Raw genomic sequence first — 22157 nt, 5'->3', positions numbered from 1 at the left:
TTTCAGGAGTACTTAGTTCCCAGTGAAGCACAGGCAAAAATAATCTAAGCAAAAATTGCCTTCATTGAAATTCTCCCAGAAAAAGAATGGTAAAAACAATCAAGTTGTAAGTTCCATTTAAACTGGTACAAAATCTACCATTCTTTCTGTATAGATATCTTTTTTTTTTTATTCCCTTCTCCCTATATAGCCTGCTAAACAATATTACACATCTGCTAACATATAGGACTTCTGAATATTTTGCTTTCTTTACAAAGAAAAAAATATTCTCCATGTTTGGGAACCTTGAGAGCAAAATTTTCTTAAACTGTTTTTGTTTCATTTGAAAAGCAGACAGGGTTAAAGAGAAGGATTGATCAATCTCCCATCAACTGATTGTCTCCTTGCAGTAGCCAGGGCGGGACCAGCCTCAAGCCAGGAGCCTGAATTCAGTCCCCACCTGCTGCCTCTCAGGGCGCACAGCAGCAGAAAGGTGGACCCAGAAGTGGAAGTGGGACTCCATGCCCGGCACTCCAAAAGATCCAACTTGATCTACTGTGCTAAACACCAGTCCTGGGTCAGATGTATGGATGAGTTCATTCTCGCCTCACAAATTGGTGAGGCTGTGAAATTTAGCATCAGTTGACTGTGCTGCTCAGCTGTGGAGGAAACCAGGAGCACAAGCAAGGAGACCCAGGATGCGCAGGAAAAAGAGCTGCCCGTGTATCTCACACAAGCATTGGGAAGGGGAGCGTGAGCACTCTTTACAAAGCAGTGCTTACATCACACAGATTTGGGCCTAATCAGTAGACCGGTTAAAATTTTCATTTCAAGTTCTTCCTAAGTGCCCTTTACACAGCCCCACCTTCACTTCAGTTAAAACTGTAACTACAGAGTCAAGACGTATAATCTTATTCAGGAGCTTTGCTGATCACAAGGCAGCTTTTCACTGCAAAAGAGTCAGAACAGCACGGTGTGCAGTTAAATGCTGCACGCCACCAGTTTGAAAAGCTCGAATAAAAGGACCTGGCTTCTGGATCCGAGTTTTAATTCTTTAGACGACAACCCAGATAATCCATGTGGAAACCTGAGGAATCAGGCCCGATTTCATTTCGGAATTAATATTAGTGGTAGTCATATTTTTTTTTTCTTGATTGTATAAGTAAAACTTCTGAGAATGCCAACTTTGATGGAGTGCCTAGTCAGTCCTTTGAACCCACTGGTGGGGCCAGGTAGCCCTTCCCCGTGTGGGTGAATTTGTCACGGGAGCCAGGAATAGTGCTTTCTCAGAGCAAACAAGGTGAAGAAGAGCAGGCAGGGTGCACCCAGGACGGACCTGCAAACATCGCTGCACAAACGGACGCCCACGGAGCTCCGGTTTCAGGCGCTTTCCGTGCTTTTCCTTTTAGCTTTCGACTCAAAGACCACGATTTCTGTTACTTTTAGTTCAGATGCTATAAACTAGCTGTGCCTGAGTGAGCTAATGGCCTCCCTTTAAAAACCTAAGTACACTTTTTATGTAAAACTCTGGCGGCCTGGATTCTATTGTAAACAGTTTCTCAGACATGGTGTGGTGTTGAGATTTTAAGTGTTATTCTTCAGCAATAGCACCTCATATCTTCATTTAGTCTAACTAGACAAGGGGGGTTGCTTTTAGAAGACTACCTCTTAAAAATTCGTTTTTAAAAGTGAAGCAGAGAGGTCCTTCAGTATGCCCAGGAATGTGATCCTAAGATTCAGTCATGCTTTCATGTGGTCGATGTTAATTGTGAATGCTGAATTGAAATGGTTAACCATATGTTGGATGCAGATCGCCTCCTCTGGAATCTCCCTCACTCCTTCCCACTGCCCAAAGAACAAAAATAACAAAACACCATTGCCAGTGCAGTTTGTAAATGTTCTTCTATAAACCTGCTTACCCACTTACTAATGATGATGGCGGAAAAATGATGTATCTATCAGAGCCAAGTTTATTTCAAAAATGATGTTAGTAATTTTTTTTAATATACTAGTGGTGTTGGCCATTACTTTAGCTATTCCTAACACGGATACAATAAAAACTCCACTTTCTGGTTGTGTTATTCTTTAGTAGGTTTGAAAGGCTGAGGGCCACCTTCCTGTCTGACCTCAAGGAATGCAATATCTGTTACTGGCTGGAATAAAGATTCAAAGTATAAATTCACACTGTTTTCTGAGTCAACAATTTAGTACTTACACCGTAAAGATCTCTAACCTTTGTGGTGTTGGCCAGTACCCAGCCGTGTCCCCTTGAGTAGGTCATCTAACCTTTGTCCTCAATGTTAACAAAATGAGAATTTGGACTTGCTGATTTCCAAGTGCCATTTATTTTTAACCTTAGTCTAAAGGCTCTTGTTCAAACAGATCTCATGTCCTAACCAGGAACTGTTCGCATTGTTACTTTTTTCTATCTCTAAAAAGTAGACATTTGAAATTGCTTGTGTTACAGAAATTTCTGACTTTATTAAAATATAATCTTCCCAAGTTTTTTGCGGTACCAGGAAAAAATATATTTTTCAAAAGGAACAGCACTTATGCATCTTCTTAATGGTCCTAGGGAAAAATATGGCTGCTGCAGTAGCGGCCCATTTGAAGAAACGTCGCAGGGCCTGCTTTCCATCAGCTCTCTCTTGATGAGCTTCTGGGAACTCGGTGCGCTTACCAGTTAATAGCCAGATGCCATCCATTGAGTGCTTCCATTCCCGGGACAGTACTGAGTGTATTACCAAAATCTTCTCCTGCCATGCTGACGTCAAGAAAAACAAACCTCGCTTCCTTCTGTGCTCACAATACTTCACCTGTGGTGCCAGATGCTTGGGGTCTTTTCTGCACCAAGCAGTCCTGCTTGATTCCTTGCAGACACCAGTGTTATTCCCATGCTTCTGACACTATCTGAAATAAATTATGTGGAGACAGCATTCAGCTGCACAGGTAAGGGCCCAGTTGTATAAACTGTCTCCACTTCAGACAATAGCCACAGCTGGTCACCCGTATTTTTGATGACCCCTTCCTTGGGTTCTGTAATATGCTGGAATGGCACTCCCAACTTGGGGAAACAGGCTGAGCATACTCACTCTGCATTCCCAATGGTACAACCCGAGATGCGCAGACTGGGTGTGGGGGAGGGAAGAGCTTCCATTGCCTTCTCTGGGCGCCCGGGTTTACAGGCCTGAAAGTTCTCCCATCCTGGCCCTTTTGCAGGTGGTAGAGACAGTTCACCACATTGGCCTGATTGACTACATTGCTGGCCACTGGTAATCAGCCGAACATTGAATATTGGTGGTGGGGGCTGAAAGTTTCCACTCTGGTCACATGATTCGTTTCCTCATGACCGGTCCTCATGATGATGCTATCCAGGAACCCCAACCACCAGTCAGCTGATGAATATCCAGACAGACACTTACTGCATTGGAGATTCCTAGAAATCGAGGAATCTTATAAATATAAGATCTATCTGCCTGGAGTTGGGGGCATAAGACCAAATAATCCCGTTATTATGTCACAGTTGCTCAAAACAGTCCTTTAAGATAGGTGTTGTTTATCCCCATTTTGACAGTGAGGAAACTGCAGGTCTGAAGATGAAACATAGTTCCAAGGTTCTGTAAACTGAGGTCTGACTTCTTAAGGCTTGCAACATTAGCTTCCATCTGCACAAAGCAGTGAACGCAAACATGGTCACGTGTACGGGCACAGAGATGAACACATGCTCGCACATGCGCATTCCCCAAATGACATCCCTGAAGTGCCTCAAAGGCGGCTCTGGTCTGTGTTTGCAGGCAAACCCTTCAGAGCATAGTGTTCTCATGTGATTCTTCCGCTTGCAGGTCTATTGGCTTTGCTTGCTGCTGGCTTCTCCCCAACACCCTGGAGACAAGTGCAAAGTGTGGGCAGCTTCCAGAGGTGCTAGTTGCCCTCATTGAAGCTTGGCTTTTTTCTCTTCTCCTCCAGGCCAGGTGGAGCTCCTGGTTACTTTAAACATGTCTGAGACCCCTTTTGTCCATGAGGAGCTGCTCTGGTGCTGGAAGCAGCTCTGTCCCCAGCAGGCTGTCCCAGCAGCCTGTCCCTGGCTGAGAATCAGATGTAGCCATCCCATTTCTGAGCTTGCCACTGCACTCCTCTGCCTGAGCTTCCTGTCTGTCTCTTGGCTCGATGTCACCTGATTGGTTTTAGTAGGGGCACCTTGCGTATGTTGTAAGTGGTTAATTTTTAAAACATAGTTGGTAGGGCAGCAGTCATCTTATTTTCCTGTCTGCAAAGTAAGCTCTTCTTCGCTTGTTCCAGTTGTAAACCTCTTGTCAGAGAAGTAGGTAGAATACATTATCCTTTAACAGGCATATAACCACCAAAAAGGCAATGATATAATAATCTGATTTTAAGAAAAAATCAATAGTGCTTCCCTCAAGCTCTTTCATCTGCTTTTCAAATTGTGTAGTTTATTTTTTTTTTCACTCCAAGCATCACTTGAAAGAACAAAATCTCTAAAAAAATGTGCCTTCCCATGTTACATCCTGTTTAGAAGTCAACTTGCCATATAGGTGGGTTGGCTGCCATGTGATTGTTTCTTATTCAGTTCTTCAGCGTTATTCCTTACTGTGGAGTATTTGTCAGAATAAGAATGCTTTAGGAGAAGAAGCACAGTCACAGCTTTGTAAGATGCTTCTCTGCAGCTGTGGCTATAGATGGTGGCACGAGCCACCGGTGACATTTTCAGGGTTGATAGACCCTGTCACTTCATGGGAAATGGTCCAGTCTCTTGGATTGGCAAGGAGAAATTAAGAATTAAATAGAAATTGTTTCCTATCCAAAGTGAGGACAAGAGCAGTGTCAGGGTGAATTCAGAGAGACAGTGGCAGATGCCTGGAGCGACTGCAGTGGACTGTCAGTTCGCCTAGCCAGCGTGGTGGGCTGATCATGATGGTAACTTCCCTGCATGGCCATACTTTTATTTTCTGTGAAATAAAGATCTTCTGAGGAACTTTGTGCTGCCTTCCAACTGTGTTTTCATGAAGACAAGTTCTAAATTGCATGAGTGCAGAGGGAAAGCAGGAGCATTTTGGTTGTGAGGTAAGTGGGTACATTTTTCATCTATGCCCGCTTATGTGAGAACCAGCATGCCTCCGATTCCCTCTGGTCTGCAGAGCTAACCAGGCCTCCTCCAACCGGCACCACCTCTTGGTCTGAAGGACAGCATCCCTTTATGAGACGTGAGGTTGGCCTTGTAGTGTTTGGCATCAGAATAGTAGAACCATCTTCACAAGTCTGGGTAGCTTTCTTGTAACTGCTAATCAGGATACAGCAAGCTGACTTATTTTAATATGGTTGTGCAGGATGGGCACACAGCCTCATAGATGTTAAAGTCCACAGTTGCTGTGTCCTTAATTATGGATAACTCCACCTGGGTGTTTCATTTGTCAGCCTGCATTATCATTTCTCTGTCATCTGAAACTGTCTATCTACACAGCTACTGTTACCTTAAAATGCCCGAGGAGAGATGGGAGCAAGAGGGTTTCACACTTATTACTGTTGATGGATAAATGAGATATGTAGTTTTTGTTGTGAGGTCTGTCCTGTGCATTCTAGGAAGGCTATCACACCTCTGCCCTCCACCCACTTGATGCCAGTGACACTTTTCTCCCACTGTGATATTCAAAACTATGCGATGGTAGATGGGGGTTCAGTCATCCTTCGTTGAGAAAGACTGAGCTAGAATTAAACATTAGTTCACATTAGTGAACTAATAAGCAATCCCCTATTTGACTGTTTGCAGTTGATTTGTAAAACTAGACGTGGGAGGAGAACTTGAAAGGCAGGTGAAGAAGTGAAGACAGACGTGGAGAGGTGTCTGGTGATGTGATGGATGCTTTCTTCTCTGTTTAATGACGGTCAGAGTCACGTGCTGTCCCTCTCGCGGAGTTGGCTTGTCACTGCTGGGGGCTTCCTGTGGAGCTCCTTGCCTGCCTGGCTCAGCAGATAACAACTTCTTAATTAAAGTGTGATTGAGGACCTAGAGTCTAAGCAGGTGGACTGTCATGCTATTCTTGTGCAATACTTTCTGATAGGAAAAGTGAGGGGCAGCAGGCCTTGAAGGAGCTAACATGTAGGCATTTGTTTGTTGCAGTAGACTGTTGCCCAAAGGAAATTATTCAATGTAAGAGGATCATGGCCACGACTACGCCACCCTGTCCTTCTTGAGGATCTGTGAGCTGTCCCAGTCAGGGCTTTCTTGCTTTTGGAAGAAAGAGGACAGCTACGTAACGCCTGCCATGTGCCTAGGCACAGTGGTGGTGGCAATGTGTGTTTATTTATTTCTCGCTGCAACCTTTTGCAATACTTTGTACAATTTCAAATGTGAGGAAAATAAATTTCTTCTTGCTCAAAGTCATACAGCAAAGAGATAGAGTGACAGAGCCCCAATTCAAGTGGACTACAGAGTTTGAAGTCTTTAGCCAGCATCTAACCTTCCAGAACTGGTAGACTTCATCGGGCTCAAGACTGCATTAGGAGTTCCCTGTCTGCTGACTTGTACCAAAAGGCATATTTAGTTTCAAAATATCAAATACATTGTAACTTTGTAAAATGGAGGAGGACACAAGCAGAAAAATGAGTAATTGCCAAATTATTTTACTCATTTGTGCCATTTGAATGTTTTTCCCAATATTTCTTAATGACATCGCATATAAACACTCAAAGTCACTAATTTTATGTGTGAAATTGAATACATTTAAGTGAGTGTTTAGACTTGTGCAGTGATAATCACAACTACCATTGTCCTCAAAACACCTGTCAAACTTGTAAGGGCTGTTTGATACAGAATTTCTAAGTGGCCCTAGGGAGAGGAGGTGGAGGAGGAGGGATAAGAGGAGTAGCTGGAAGGAAAGAGAATAGGAGATAATTAAGAGAAGTAAATATTGCAAGGAATTTTATACAAGGAAGAGGCTTTAGAGATGATTTAGTTCAAATCTTCAAACTGAGTTGGTGACAAACTAAGCCTGTTTTTCCTAAATTTTAGCCTGTCTGTCATGAAAAAAAGAATAAACTGTCCTGACCCTGAGAGCTTCCAGCAGCCATCTTATATGCTCACACTTTTTATCTGTTTTTGTTTTTGTTTTTGGCTCCAAAGAGTTCCACTGGGCAGCTTATATGTGTATCTGCTGAGGGCAATGGGACATGAGAGCACACTTCCTACTCAGCATCCTCTCCCACTGCCAGTGCTTAACATGTGGTATCTGAGCCCAGCACCTCTCCTTGTGGTGTCCCAGCCCCCAGCACCTCTCTATGTGTTGTCCCAGCCCCCAGTATCTCTCTATGTGGTGTCTGAGCCCCAGCACCTCTCTGTTTGAGGTCTCAGCCTCCAGAACCTTTCTATCATGGCATGATACTTCCAGGGTAGTTGTACTCATAACTTTCCAGAGGGAGAAACATAGGTTAATGTTTGGAAGAGATGCAGTCAAACTTCCCCTGTTCAATGTGGCAGAGAAACTGTGCCTCGTCTGGCAGAGACGGGCAAGACCCGCGTGGCAGGACAGCGTCTGAGTTGGGGTGTATTATGGTGTTACACATCTTTGGAAAATACAGACAGCACCAGCATGACCAGGCTGGTGAGCCATTCTGAGAAATCCTGTCATGTACAGGCTATGTTCAAACTCTAGCCAAATTCTGGAAAACCCTCAGAAGTTGCCCACATGGATTCCACTCCCCTTCCACAATACAAAACAACAGCAGTGACTACCTGTTTGATCTCCTCTGAGGTTTGCAGCTTTCTCTCCCCTTGGCTGACCCTTGTCACCCATGCTGCCGGTCCCACCCCCCCTGCCTTGCTCTGGAGGTCGCCCCAATGACTGCTGCAGAAGCACTTTCTCCACTCACTACGCCCCGTGCTCACCTTTCTCTGTGACCACATGCAGAGCTGCGTTGTGATTTTTAGACTCTGTTTTTTTAGGCAGTCTTCTCATGATATTAGATTTTTGTTTTCAGCCTAGTGAATTCTACAGGGTCTGGTAATCAGCAAAGGCATGGCAGGCAAGTGAAAACATTTGTAACTATCAGTTACTTAAAGGGTAAAGGATTTCCTGTGCACCCTTACATTGGGGCGTCACCTCGCAGTGTGGCTTCTCTAGCTAACGGCTGTGATGAAGCCCAGGGACGTGTAATAAACCTTCACATTCAGCACTCAGATTAATGGGCTAGGTCTTTCCAGTTACTGATGCCTTCACTCCCTGCTCTCAATAGCCTTCGGTTCAGTCCCCAGAATCCGCATTAAGACGGGGAAAATACAGCACGTAGGCACTAATTCACGGTTATTCTCAGGAATCTCATAGCAGACGTGTCTTACAGAGAAGAACATTGAGGTCCTTGGGCGAGTTGCTTGCTTGCTGTAGTAGAGCCAATTCACAGCTGTGCTCGTTCTGCCACATTATGCTGTGTCTTGCCCACAGCCAAGAGAAAGCCACTTTGTGAGAGTCTGCATGAATTCTATGGAAGAGATGCCCTAACACGTACAGTGGTCCCCAGACAACAAGGATGCTTGTCTGACTACAAGGAGAACACACACTACTCGGTCCACTTGAAGTGTTTCGAGTAGTAAGGTAAAGACTTTCAAGGAAAATTCTCCAAAAGTTAAAAACTGCAGCAACCTATCTAGAGTTTCAATAAGTTGTTTTAACAAAGGTAGTTTGCAATTCCTTGTAGAGAAAACTTGTAAATCCACTTATGATCACCCACTAATTGCCTAGACGGAGCTCCCCTGACGATCCTGTATTTAAATGTAATTAATATTGAATACCGTGAAGAGTAATGAAATAAAAATACATTATGTCCAGACACACAGTTTTAATTCACATGGGGCTTAATGTAGTTACCAAGACTAAACCATTTTAGACAGTTGGGCAAATTTTCCTGATTGAAATAATGGATAGCACCTGCTTTTGTTTTAAGAAGTAATTAAAAGAGAGTAATAAGACAGCATAAGCTGTCTTACGAAGTATGGATGGTTTTGGAAGAATCAAAAATATTTAAGCAAAATATGCTTTTCCTGGAATGATATAAAGCATTTTTGACATTTTCTATGTGGAGTCTATGTCCTGTAGTTGCTAAGTTAGTGTTAAATTTAAAAAAAAGATTTTTAAAGTTTTATTGACAAGGCAGATCAGATTTATGGAGAAGGAGAGATAGAAAGAAAGGTCTTCCATCTGCTGGTTCACTCCTCAAGTGGCCACAACAGCTGGAGCTGAGCTGATCCGAAGCCAGAAGCTAGGATCTTCTTCTACAATTCCCACATGGGTGCATGATCCCATGGCTTTGGGGCCTTCTCTACTGCTTTCCCAGGCTATAAGCAGGGGAGCTGGATAAAATTTGGAGCAGTTGGAATGTGAACCGGTGTCCTTATGGAGTCCTGGCCCTGCAAGGTTAAGACTGAGCCATCGAGGCATCGCACTGGGCCTCAAGTACTAGGCGTGAGTTGCTTTTGCTCCTGTGAATAATCAAGTATTTGAGAGATTTTTCTTAGACACAGCCTTCTACCTAAGCATTTTTATCCCTTGTTAAAAACAAAACAAATTTTCACTTCTACTACTTTTGATCTACCTTGTTGTGAATCTGAAGACAGCCAGCTAATAGCATCAAGAGGATTTAGTCTTCTCTTTACAAAGACAAGGCATCTGATTGAAGGGCAGCTTTTGTTAGGGGGGTTTTCTGGGTAGACATTTCTTTGGAAGGCTCATCTTACTTGTTTTTGCAGCTGGAATACTTGTTCTCTCCAAACTGGAGAATTTAGTCTTCCAAGTTTCGCGATAATGGTAGTAGAGGCTAATAGTACCAAGAGAAGCTAGCTCCAGCCTTGGTGTTCTTAGATGAAGCCTTTGGGATTATGTCATTGAGGTGGGGTCCATGTTGGATCCTGGTGGCTTTGTAAGGAAACATACAGATACTGATGGACAAATGTGCTCCCCTTCGTTTGCTGTGGGATGGGCAGAGCAACCTAAAGACCTGGCCAACAACAACAACATTCTCAGCAGGGGTCTAATGATAATAGGACTTATCTGATCTTATCCGGGAGCCACACATATTTTCTGAAGTAGCCTGCCACACATATTTGACTTTTGTCATTGGAAGCCAATGATGCATTCAAGTTGTGAGTGGGTTGGATCCTGCTCATTCACAGAGGCATCTTCCATGTAGCAAGTGCTCCACACCTCTGGGCTCCACTAATCTTGATTATTCTACTTAATAGCAGAACTTTCACCTTGTATTAACCGATCCCTCCCCATCCCACACACCCCACACACCCCACAGTTGAGTTTTTGAGATTCTGGTCTGATGTTGTGGGGCCCTTTGCTGTTGTACATGGCGTTGGGCCAGGTTCACCTTTGTTCTGATTCACTCAGGATTTTATCCTCCTGGCTGGGAAGCTCAGTAGAAGGAAGCCTATTCCTGGGTCCACTTCACTTGAGTCCAATTGCTATCAGGAAATCTGGAAAGAGTTTCTACTACGTCATTACTCTACATTCCCTTAAATAAGAAGCCACAAAACAAAGTCAATTAACAGATATGAAGTTAGAATAAAAAGTTTACAGCATCATGTAGTTGAAAAATGTACCACTGAGTAATCAACGCGTGGGTGAAGGAATGGAAAGGAAAACACAAAAGCCTCTTTTTTTTTTTTTTTTTTTTTTTTTTTTTTTTTTTAAAGATTTATTTTTATTATTTTTTCATTGGAAAGGCGGATATACAGAGAGGAGAGACAGAGAGGAAGATCTTCCGTCCGATGATTCACTCCCCAAGTGAGCGCAACGGGCCGATACTATGCCGATCCGAAGCCAGGAGCCTCTTCCGGGTCTCCCACGCGGGTGCAGGCTCCCAAAGCTCTGGGCCGTCCTCGACTGCTTTCCCAGGCCACAAGCAGGGAGCTGGAAGGGAAGCGGGGCTGCCGGGACTAGAACCGGCGCCCATATGGGATCCCGGGGGTGCAAGGCGAGGACCTTTAACCACTTGCGCCACCGCGCCGGGCCCGCACAAAAGCCTCTTGTGTGCAATGAGGCCACTGTGCGATCGCCGAGGCAGCGATGAATTCGACCAGAGAAAAGGAACTTTTTGGAAGAAATGAAAGTAAGAACAAAAGGACCAAAATGCTTGTTTTGCAGCAGAAACTTTAGAATTTTAACTTTAGAAGTTTTAATTTAGAAGTTTTCATTTTAACTTTAGAAGTTTAAATGGGGGAGGTTGATTGTCGATAGTGAGTCTTCTAACCTATAACTGTCGTTTATTCAGACCTTCAGTAATTTTCTTTAGTAAAGATTATTATGAGTTTTGCTGGTTTTTCATGTGATATTTTTGCAATTTTATTTTTAATTCTTTGCTGGTATTTAAACACAGTTAATTTTGTTTATTGACCTTTAATTTTGACTATTAACTTTGTTCTGTTAGCTAATTCTGTTACGTTTTCTCACATATTCTTTACAATTTTATGTCACCTAAACTAGAGACGATTGATGCTTCTTCACAATGTTGATAGCTTCCTCTCTTTTCCGCTTGCTCTCTTGGCGTTGGCTGAACGGCGGTTCTGAGGATGAGCATCTGCTTAGCTCCTGCTTGGAGGAGGGGGTAAGGGAAGTCCGCGCTGTAAGGGTGGTGCTCTCTTTCAAGTTGTTTCCTGCATTTCATCATGAAGACAGATGCGTCTGCTCCCATACACTCCATCTCCTCTTGTGTCATTTCTGTCATCTTACAGTTTCATGGGACCTATGTACTTCCTTCCATCTGTGTTATTGAACTAGTTGGCATAAAGTTCCTTGTAATGTTCCCTTTTTATTCCTCTCCTATTGAGTAGCTATTATATCCTTTCTTTCCATTAATTAATATCTATAGATTTTTCCCAAAGAAGTCTTGTAATTATTTCCTCTCTATTGCTTAGATTTCATCTTTTTCAGAACGTGCAGATTCATTTTTTAAATCTTTGCTCTGATAGATTTATGAAAGTGCTTTTCTAGCAGAAAAGAATTGTACCAAACTGTGAATTCATTTTTAATAAGCAGCCTATAAATACAGATGAACAAAGAATGGGCATCTTATTAACTGCATGTTGTACGCACATACCAACTTGATTACACATTCAGATGCTTGAATCTCAGCTCTGGTGACGCAGTTCAAGCACCATCTAAAGACGATGGAAATTAGGTTTTAGTTCAACTCGTTTTTCTGAGGAGGACACTTTGTAAGAGCAGGTGTTCTTTGCTGTGACACTGGTGAGTAATCTCTCCTGTCATCCCACACAGCATAAATCACTGGTCTACAAATCTATTAACTTATGATTCATATCTGGCCAGCCTTGTAAAAACAAAGATGAAACAGCATTTCAGAAGGGTGATTTAGTGCACCCTGAACAGATCTGTCTCAATGCAGCTTGGTTCCCTGTGAGCATTTGGCATTTTCAGGCAGGAAATTGAGAAGGTACGTTAACTCTTTCAGACAATAGAATGACAGCTCCAGCTCCCAGATAGCTTTCTGGAGACCAGAGGGAGTGCAGGTCTTTCTCAAGTGCTGACCTTATTGGCTGGAGGTGATCTACACAGCGAGGAGACTGTGTCTGGCATCAGCTTGGGTTGCTGTCGTTCATTTAAAGAAATCGTGTAGCTTTTCCTCACATTCTTCTGCTCTGAAAAGAGTGACAGACCCGTGTTAGTAAATCAGATTTGGTTGATAGTGGAACTATATCTTGTGTAGTTTAATAGCAGTCTGTGGAAATTATTAGGACACGGTTTCCCATGAAAAGCACTCACTAGCAGACCTTCATGTCCTAGGATTCCAGCTCTAACCACACAGGTTCTGTGTCTGTGCAGGCTGCTAGAACTTAAGATGGTCTATTCGTGAACAGTTGTAGTGTTTGGAGAATATTAAATAATTTGCCATATGAGTTTACTTAATTCCTTCTAAACTAAACTAAAATGAGGAAGATGTAACTCCTTGAAATGATTGGTTTAGTATTACTGTTCATTTAATAAATTGCCCCTTTCAGACCCGAGGAGCCATTTACAGGCTGCAGGTCAGGTTGGATTGGCCTCTGTCCTAGGGCCAGGAGCATGCCTTGGCTTTTTCCATCCACAACCATTTTTGCTATTTCGTACAGAAGCAGGGTAAGTCAGTTAAGCAGGCACATAAGGGATCAGAGGCAGAGAGCCAACTGTTTGATCAGGAATTTGGAAAGATATGATTCTGAGTTCTCATTTCTCAGCTTGCTGGTCCGAACCAGGACTGTATCCTGCAGGCAATGATGGAATGGGCGTGGTAATAACCATTACTCAGATAACATACATGAATGGACTCACACTGTTTAGGGGTGCATCTCAGCCTGGTTTTGACTAGTTGTATAAACTTGGGCAAATTGTTTAACCTCTGCCTCAGGTTACTTACCAGAAAATGGGAGGTAATATTAATAATCCCTAGATAGTTATTACATATAGCAAATGAGTTAATACATAAAGCCTCTTAAAAACAATTCTGTGTACATATTGGTTTCTTGTGAGTATATGATATAATAATTGAATTTTCCTATTTGATTTTTATTTTTGATGATGATTATGTGGTTGACCATGGTGGGCAGGATTGAGGGGTAAGGAAAAGTGGGTGAAGTCATTGTTTCCAAGTACTCTATTTCTTCTTGTCACTGGAAAAAGGGGAGAGAAAGAGGGAGAAGCCACACCCAGCCTCGCAAGTGTCCCAGGACCCAAAGATGGGGAACCACCAACCAGTATCAACCCAGGGTTCCAATGTAGAACATGTTCTAGGGGTTCTGGTTTGGATAGTTCTGAAACGCTGTCTATTTCACTGATCCAAGGGTGAGGCAACCTTCCCAATATCCATTGGCTGACATAGTTAGCCTCAAGTCTCTATTCACTCCAATCTTTGCTATCCTTGTCTGCTTGGGAATTTGTTCAATTTGCTTTGTCCTCCTTCCTCTGAATCTTCATTCAGGGAGTTAATTGGAAGTGAACTTCCCAAAGAGGAGGCCATTGTCCCACAGAAGTGAAAAACTTTTCAGAAATATGAAGAATCATGTATAAGTAAAACAATCAAGTATTTTACAATGCCTGTTTAAAAATGCAATCTGAAAGTAACTTCATGTTGGCATTAAAACATAAAACCACATGTAGTTTTTCCCTATAGTAATTTAGAGCCCATCTGGCTATCATTGTATTCCATTTTCCTTTCCTTTCCAAACTTGAGAAGAAGTTGAATGAAATAAAATGGATGGCGTTAGAAGAGACGAGTGAGTGTAGTGATTGCAAATTTTTGTTCTAGTTCTGGAAACATTTTCACAAATTTTAAGTCCAGGTCTTGAATACCGTCAGGGTGGAGAGGGATGCCCCAGAAACTTATCTTCTACTTTTCTTGGCTAAACTACTGTCCCGTTGAAACAGCTCCTTGCTGTGGAGCTGGTGGCCATCTTCTGCCTGTTTTCCCAGGACCAGGATGCACAGACATTTCTTCTTGGGGAGAATGAGAATAATCCTGCCCTTTCCACAGAAAGGTGGAAATAAGAAACTGGAGTTAAGGCATGTGCATGCGTGCACGCGCGCACACACACACACACACACACACACACACACACACACCCCGCAACTCAGATGATAGCAGTGTTCAGGGATAAAGCTGTATGTTCATAGTCAGATTTAATCATTCTAACATCAATAATAGCCTGTCCTCATTAGCTATTCAGTGAACTGTGTTAATTTTAAGGTTCATCAGTATATGAAGAACATCTGTTGCTTTTTAATTTTTAAAATAAGCTTCCAAATCATAAATTATTTCTTGCATACACCAGTGAAAAGTAATTTTTAGAACAACAACAATGAAGCTTCTCAGTCCACTTTGATCAGTGGTTCTATCTTCCACAGCTCCCTGACATAACTATACACGTCAATTCCCAATTCCAGACATTTGAAACTTAAACCGTCTTAAATTCGATGTCATCCAAACAAGTACAAAGTCCTTGTCCCTGGGAAATGTGACCTTGGGCCTCCTGTGAAGGAACAGCCCTACTGCATGGGTCATGGTTAGGATCCACTGGAAGTCTATGAGGTCATTCCTGTGACACCAAAAGCACCGCAGCTACATTCACTTGTTGAGTCTGAGTGTCTGGCTGGCCATTCTGTCGTTGAACTAGCATGTGGATAAGCCCAGGTCTATTAGCTGGTAACTGTTTAAGCTAAATACACTGAGTTATGCAGTATTGCACTATTTACATTTATATCTGTGGAACCTCATGGAGATTATTGGAAGAAGGATGCTAGCCATCAGTGAAGGTTGTTCTCAATATTTGATGTGATTAGTGAATTGCAAATGATTAAAATGCTTGTTAGATGTGGTAGCAGCGATCCAGGAGGGAAGCCAGATATAAGGAATTTTCTCTTTTGCTTATCATATTGCTGTACATTTTAATAAGCATCAAAATTACACAAGAACAGTAGATACTGCCACTTCACATTTAAAGTTATTAATGTGACATCAAGTTTCACATTGTTTAAATTTCAAATTTTTGGTAGTTTTGAATTAATGTGCTTAGCATTGTATTGTAAAGTTAGGAAGGAACAATTTCAGAAGTATGTGTAAAATTCAACATTGAATCATTTGTAATAAGAAAACAATGCTGACCACTTCACTGTTTTAGACTCCAAATTCTAAGAGAGCTGTTTCCTCCCCTCAGTGGTTGATTCTTCCTGTTAAAGTGAATAAATAGCTTTCTCACAGAATTTTAACTTTAGAGTATGAAATATTGCCAGTGTATGTTGGTATTTGATCTTTAACGAATGTAGGAGGTGATAATATTCATGAATATGCAAGGTCAAATTCCTTCTTTAAATATTATATGTAAATTGTTATTTAAGTGTGTGTGTGTGAGAGAGAGAGAGAATGGTCAAACTCAGGAAGCCAGGGGAATTATGGGTGGTGTTCACACTGAAGGTAAGTGAAGCATTGTCTCAGAATCAGGCGGTTGACACCAGTGCTCGGCTTCCTTGGAGAAAGCTCACCCAAAGCCCGTCTTGTTGCAGCAGCCAGAGCGGCCTGAGGTGTAGGTGGTTTGGAGTTTCATTGCTTCCTGGCAAACCACAATAATGGACGGTTCTAGTTCTGTTTCTGTTTGATACACAAAGTGAGAACTTGAACAATTAGTTCCTCTGAAATTGATGGCACCTTTGAAAGATTTGTGGACGTTTGTACTATAAATCCTTTCAAATGTAGGACGCCAAATACTTATCCCTTTTCAATAGTGTGCCAGTGTGGTTTGTGGGCTTCAAAAACATTCCTCTAGTGTACCAATTCTAAATCTTGACAAGAATGTCTTCTAGTTTACTCATAGGTAATAAAATGGCAGTGTTATTTGAGTACATGTAACATACTAGTAACAGATGACTGTTGTATAATCTTTATGATTATTCTCTGTGTTGTTTTAAGTGACTTTTTTACTGATATTATTGTGTAATTTTTTTGTACATTTTTCTCCAAAAATAAGACATAATCCACTTTTGCAGTAGCCACATCTGTTAAGAATAGAATAAATTACCAGACAGAGGAATATGAGACTGGATGAAACCTGCAGAATGCTGAATTGCTGAAAGTAATGAAATCAAGACAATTCATTCATCTTTATTTGCTTGTCTATTATTTTTATAGCACGGGTGAAAGGGAAAAAAACTCATTTGGGGGAGGCTGATCAGATTGCATAGAGTCTTAAGAATAAGAAGAGAAACATGGGGCTGAACATGTGTATTTTCTCCTCTGGTTACACGCAGCACCTTTTGTCTTACCTGCCTCTGTTTTTCTTTTAGTGGCAAAGCATTTCTATAACACTGGTTGAGAAAGTTCAAATGATTGCTGTCATCCTAGGATCCCTGTTCTTAATAGCGAGTGTGACTTGGCTTCTCTGGTCAGCCTTCAGCCCCTATGCGGTGTGGCAGAGGAAGGACCTCCTTTTTCAGATCTGCTATGGAATGTATGGTTTTATGGATCTAGTATGCATAGGTAAGACCACCATGTTGAACATTCACCAACTGTCGTTATCCATTTCTTTCAGCGATTTCTTTTTTTCACCAATGAGATATAACACAGAATGCCTCGGAGGTTTGCAATTTTTTCTGGGGGAAGGGGTGGGTGAGGGGAAGAGGTCACAGTATGATTGCTTTTCTGAAACAGTATGGCGTTGGTACTTTGACAGGGTTTGTTGGGGGAGGGTAGATCCAGGATAATGCCTGTTTATGTGATATATTTTGTAACTTGAACGAGCAGGTGGCAAAGAAATGATGTGAGAAAGGTAAAGGCACGCACTTATTTCTGAGGAATAGGAACAAAGCAGCCCCCTTTCCATGATGGGGTCATGCCAGTTGGGGCTGGAGGCGTCTGTGCACATGGGAGAGGAGAGCCACCTGCAGGACTTAATGTCCCACATGGGGGTGACACAAATTCCCTGATTTCTGAGAAAGACTCGGGATGATGGGATAATTTTCTTTGTTGTGCAGTGTCTCCGTGATCTGCTTAATAGATTCGGGGGCTTACATGAGAAAAAGGATAAACATTTTAGCAAAGAGGAACCCTCCTGTGAATGAGCCTTTCATAACGCTTGAGAAAATGGAAGCTGATTCATGCGGCACTTCCATGGCAATTGTAGGCAGCCACAGGCACCATGGTGGTGGCCAGTTTGCAATAGGATGAAGGCCAGCTGGCTGATATATATATCAGAACATATCCCTGCTCTCACATCATTGAAGGATTACTGGAATGTCAGAAGGGCTGAAGGAAGCAACCCTGGTTGGCTTCTGCTTCTAAAAGCATGGTCCCCAGGCCCCAGTGGCAGCAGCACTGTCTCAGAAATGCGCATTCACAGGCAGCTGTGCTTACTGAGTCAGCAGCTTTCGGATTGACACCCTCGTGATCTCAAGGTATGGCCACATAGCTTGCAATGAAGTGATGTGGTTTCTAATTCTGGCCTCCCAGGCTCTGCACACTTCTGTTTCTTCCTGCTATGATTTACATACAGGTGTAAATAAAGGAAATAGTGAAAGTAAATGATGGTTATACAGTAATTATATCCCTCATTAACACTTGCAAATTAAGTGTATTTTACTAAGTCAGAAACATTGAAATAATTTTAAAATCATTTACTGGCTATCGATACTTACCAGAGGTTCTTAACTAACAATTTCATATTCTCGGTCATTTTTTTTTAAAAAGAACATTGTAACTATTAAAAATATGATCAACTTAACATTTAGTTGCCTTTATTCTTTCCTCTTTTGTCACTAGTTCAAGACTAACAGGAAAGAAATTGATCAGATTTCAGGCCAGAAAGAGAAAGAGCAGGGCTGAGCATATCATGTAGAATCTGGGAACTGAACAGATGCTGCCTGGATAATTGGGTTAATCATGTATATGAAAAATTTCTATTAAATGTGATAATGCATATGTCACAATACAACACATTATAAACAGTCTTTGATGGATTATATCAGATAATATGTAAATAGTATTTACATTTTTACATTTTTAAGTCAAGGTGATATATCTTTCTCACTTTTGTTATTGGACCCGTTTGCTATTTTCCCCAAGTAAAACAGCTAAAAGTAATATGTGATTTATCATTTTATTGACATGAAGCTTTAATTGTATATGTTCTAACTGTGATATTGATTAAGAAGATTCTTGACAAAGAACTTTAGAAAAGTCAAACTCAGTCTCCACAAACAAGCTTCCTACATGGGAGAAGAATAGCTGGGCTTGTCCTTCATAAATGGTGTTTTAAGTCATCTTCCATGCTTTCCACAGATGTAAACTAATTAGTATAATGAGAGAATAATTAGGAATGCAAATCTAGTGCTTAGGAAAAAAGTGATAATGCATTTCAAGCAAAATATAAGTGATGTTTTTCGACTCTCTTCAATGAAAACTTCCACACTATTGGCACCACTCAGCATGACTCAGAAGCGACAATACTGCTTAAAGTATTTTAGTTGAAAACCTGTTTACTGAGAAGTAAGAGTTGTACAGAAATTGTCTTTGGAAGTTGAAATATGCCACGATACAGAGAAGGAAAGCGTTGAGTTTTCTTGAGACCACAGGAAAGGCCCGGGTGGTCTGGCACCTTAGGTCAGTGTACTTGAAAGAGCAATTGTTGGTAAGATTTGCAAGGTGCAATGGCCGTGAGTACATACTTCAACCTGTAGGACATGGCTGCGCAAGGATAGAACTTATGAAATAGTGAAGAATGTCAGGTTTCCCAGACGACAGTCACCGTGTTCACTCTCATGTTGGGGACCAGGGACGTGCTCCCGTGTGTAGAGAGTGTTGCGATGTCTGAATAGACTAAGCATTTTCCTAGGCCTCCCTGGGGAAGGCCAGGGCTGTCAGAATCCGGCATGGTTTGACATGGGCCAACTCCACTTTCACAGTCTCTTCCCATGGAAAGTGGAGACCACAGCTGCCAGCCACCAATGCCTTATGTGTGTCTTCTCAGGGCAGGCATTCAGGTGTCAGCACTTGTCTATAAAAGGGGGGCATGTTTTTCTGTTACCACACACTGGAGCCCAGATGCCGGCTTTCACCCTCTTTAACGCCCTTCAAGGCCCTTCGTCCCAGCTGTGACACCTGGAAGCAGCAGTTGGACTCACTCAGAACACCTGAGGGCAGCACTGAGCTAGGGGCAGGAGGTGTGCAGAGAGCTGTGCAGGTGCTGTGGTGGACGCTGGGTTGTAGGAGGTGCTGCTGATGTATTCATCTCTTTCGTAAGAAGCACTGATGTGGCTGCATCGGCATGAGTCATAAACATTTGAGAAAAGCTCAGCTGCAACGTTGTTTGGCATAATAATAGCCAGGAAGGTTGATCAGCTCAGGATTTCCTTTTTGAGCCTGCAAGTAACTGTACTTTCCCCCTTAGACCTTAGACACATATCAACTCACTCTGCTCTAGGAAATGCCACTGTCTCCTAATCCATAATGTGCTCAGGGACCAAAACGCCTCAGCATCACAATGTGGCTGCTCAGAAGGCTGCCCTCCTCACTGCTCTCTGAGTAAGCACAGAGATTTCCCTTCCAGCCGTATCCCAGGTGCAGGCCGAGGCCATAGGCTTGGCCAAACTGGCAACATCTGTGTCCCGCGAGGCCAGGACCCGCACGTGCATGCTGCTGGCTCATTTGGAATGCTTCCTTAAGTAGTGTGGAATTCCTTTCCAAGTACAGACCATTTACTGCTGACTTCTGACCATACGAGCACGCTTCCCGCTCTGGGAACTGCCACAGCATCATGTACAGTCTGATGTCGTCAGTCAGCCGGAAACACGATGCTCTGTCCCTACTGCAACCAGCCCCAGCCTCGGACCCTCTGCACTGGGTCTCCTCTGGACAGGACCCTCAGAGGTGCAGGAGCCCCTTGTAATTCAAAAATTTCAGAGGAAAAACAGACCCTTTGTAAAGTTTGAGAAGTAGGCCATTATCTTTTATTTCTTCCCCCTGGAGGTACAAATTATAGGCTTTTCTGTGTCTTAATCATACTGATGTGTACCAATTTCCCTAAAGATTATGATCATAGTTTGGTTATTACTGCTGATGCCGCCTTTAAAGCCCCGGGAAGTGAAATAGAGGAGGGCTTGTTTTTGCTGTTGGCCTTTCAGTGTCATGTAGGGAACCATTTCTGGAAGCTGATTAACTCCTCAGCGTTCTTCCAGGGGAAAACACCTCCCAACACCTCCCTCTCAGCTGACCTTGTACAGTTCGAATTCTTTGGGAGAAACATTAGCATAATTATCAGACCAGCAGACCAAACACGCTGTTAGCTCTGACTCCATTTTCTCCATAGGAAATACTCGGCCCTCTCTCTCGGCTGGGGGCAGCCTGACCACAGAGGTCTTACTTAGCTGTGCACAAAGCCAGTGCCCTAAGCCTGCTTACCTGGCATGCAGCACAGGCGAGGTTCCAACAGAACAACGATGGCTGACAGCAGCCCCAGGCCAAATTTTGCTCAGTGCCTGTTTTTGTAGTCTGTGAATGAAAAAAAATATATATATATCAATAGGAGAATATGATTTCATGACATGTGAAAATCATATCCGATTTAAACCTCAGTACACATAAGTCCAGTTGCATCAAGGTCTCGCCATGCCAAGCGCTTGTGTGCCATCTGTGACAGGTGGTAACCGAGACAGGAAGGTATGTGCAGCCTGAAATATTCACTGTCTGGCCTTATTCAGCAAAGGTTTACCTGCTTGCGGGGAGAGAGGGCAATTAGAATACAACTTGGAAACTGTCAGGAGAGTTTATGCATGAGAGCTGACTGGGGGTAAGGTTGAGCAGACTTAGCCAGTGAGGTCCTTGGGGAAGAAGGGAATTTGGAGCTAAACTTTAAGGAAGAGCAGAGTGATAATGGGATTCAGAGAGAGAGACACTTGGCTTTCCCTGTCAGCACATGAAGGCATGTAAAATATTTTAAAGTAATCATGTAAAATCTGATGTGGCAAGAGCAGAAGCGGCCTGTTGGGGAGAATCTGTGAGGACATGAAGACTGCCTGTTCAGAACAATCCTGTGGGGAGGGCTCAGGAGTGAGACCAACCTGCAAGCTTTGGAGTCCCAAAGGACTGTAGAGTTTGAGTTGCAAACCTTCAAAAGGTGGAAGAAGGTACATTGCTTTTAAAAGAATGGGTGTGTGTGGTTGTCAGCAATGGGATGCAGAGTCACCGGGGCTAATGTGCAGAAGGAGGAGCACAGGGTGAGGGATCCTGTGTGCCAGGCTGTGGCCCGGTCATCCACCTGGGTCTGGGAGGCTGTGCCCATGAACAGCAGCCAGCTCATCTATGGTCCTGGGTGTAGTGAGGGTCAGATGTGGCCCTTGCGGCTTTGTTCTGTATATGAGTATGTTGGGATTTCTCTGTACTTCACTGTTTTCCATGAGTGTGGCTGCAGGAGTTCTGAGCTCAGGTAGCGCTTTAGACTCCCAAATGTATCTCAGGCACTCTCCAATGAAGTCATGAGAGAGACCAAAATAAGTTGAGAATGGGGCAGTTTTCCTTGGCAGACGGAGTAGAGAAAGAGCTCTGTGATAATGGGGCCCAGCTCTCATCAGAGGAGCTGTGTCGGAGAAGGCATAGAAGAGGAGGCTTCCCCACTTGAAGCTTCCAGGGGCCTG

At 42.9% G+C, this 22157-nt stretch overlaps 1 protein-coding gene across 1 annotated transcript in view; it reads left to right on the top strand.

Annotated features, from left to right (window-relative positions):
• MARCHF11 (membrane associated ring-CH-type finger 11) overlaps window positions 1-22157 on the top strand; it is a 68482-nt gene that overhangs the window by 40591 nt on the left and 5734 nt on the right. Inside the window, exon 3 of the mRNA XM_040977649.1 lies at window positions 16818-17010. Within this exon, the coding sequence (XP_040833583.1) occupies window positions 16818-17010 (193 nt within the window). The remainder of the gene's footprint in view (window positions 1-16817; window positions 17011-22157) is intronic.

Source organism: Ochotona curzoniae, unplaced genomic scaffold, assembly GCF_017591425.1.
Source record: "Ochotona curzoniae isolate NIBS_2020 unplaced genomic scaffold, NIBS_Ocur_1.0 contig_2754, whole genome shotgun sequence".
Taxonomy (NCBI): Eukaryota; Metazoa; Chordata; class Mammalia; order Lagomorpha; family Ochotonidae; genus Ochotona; species Ochotona curzoniae.
The sequence above is the reverse complement of the archived record's forward strand: the minus strand, read 5'-3'. Positions and strand labels throughout refer to the sequence as shown.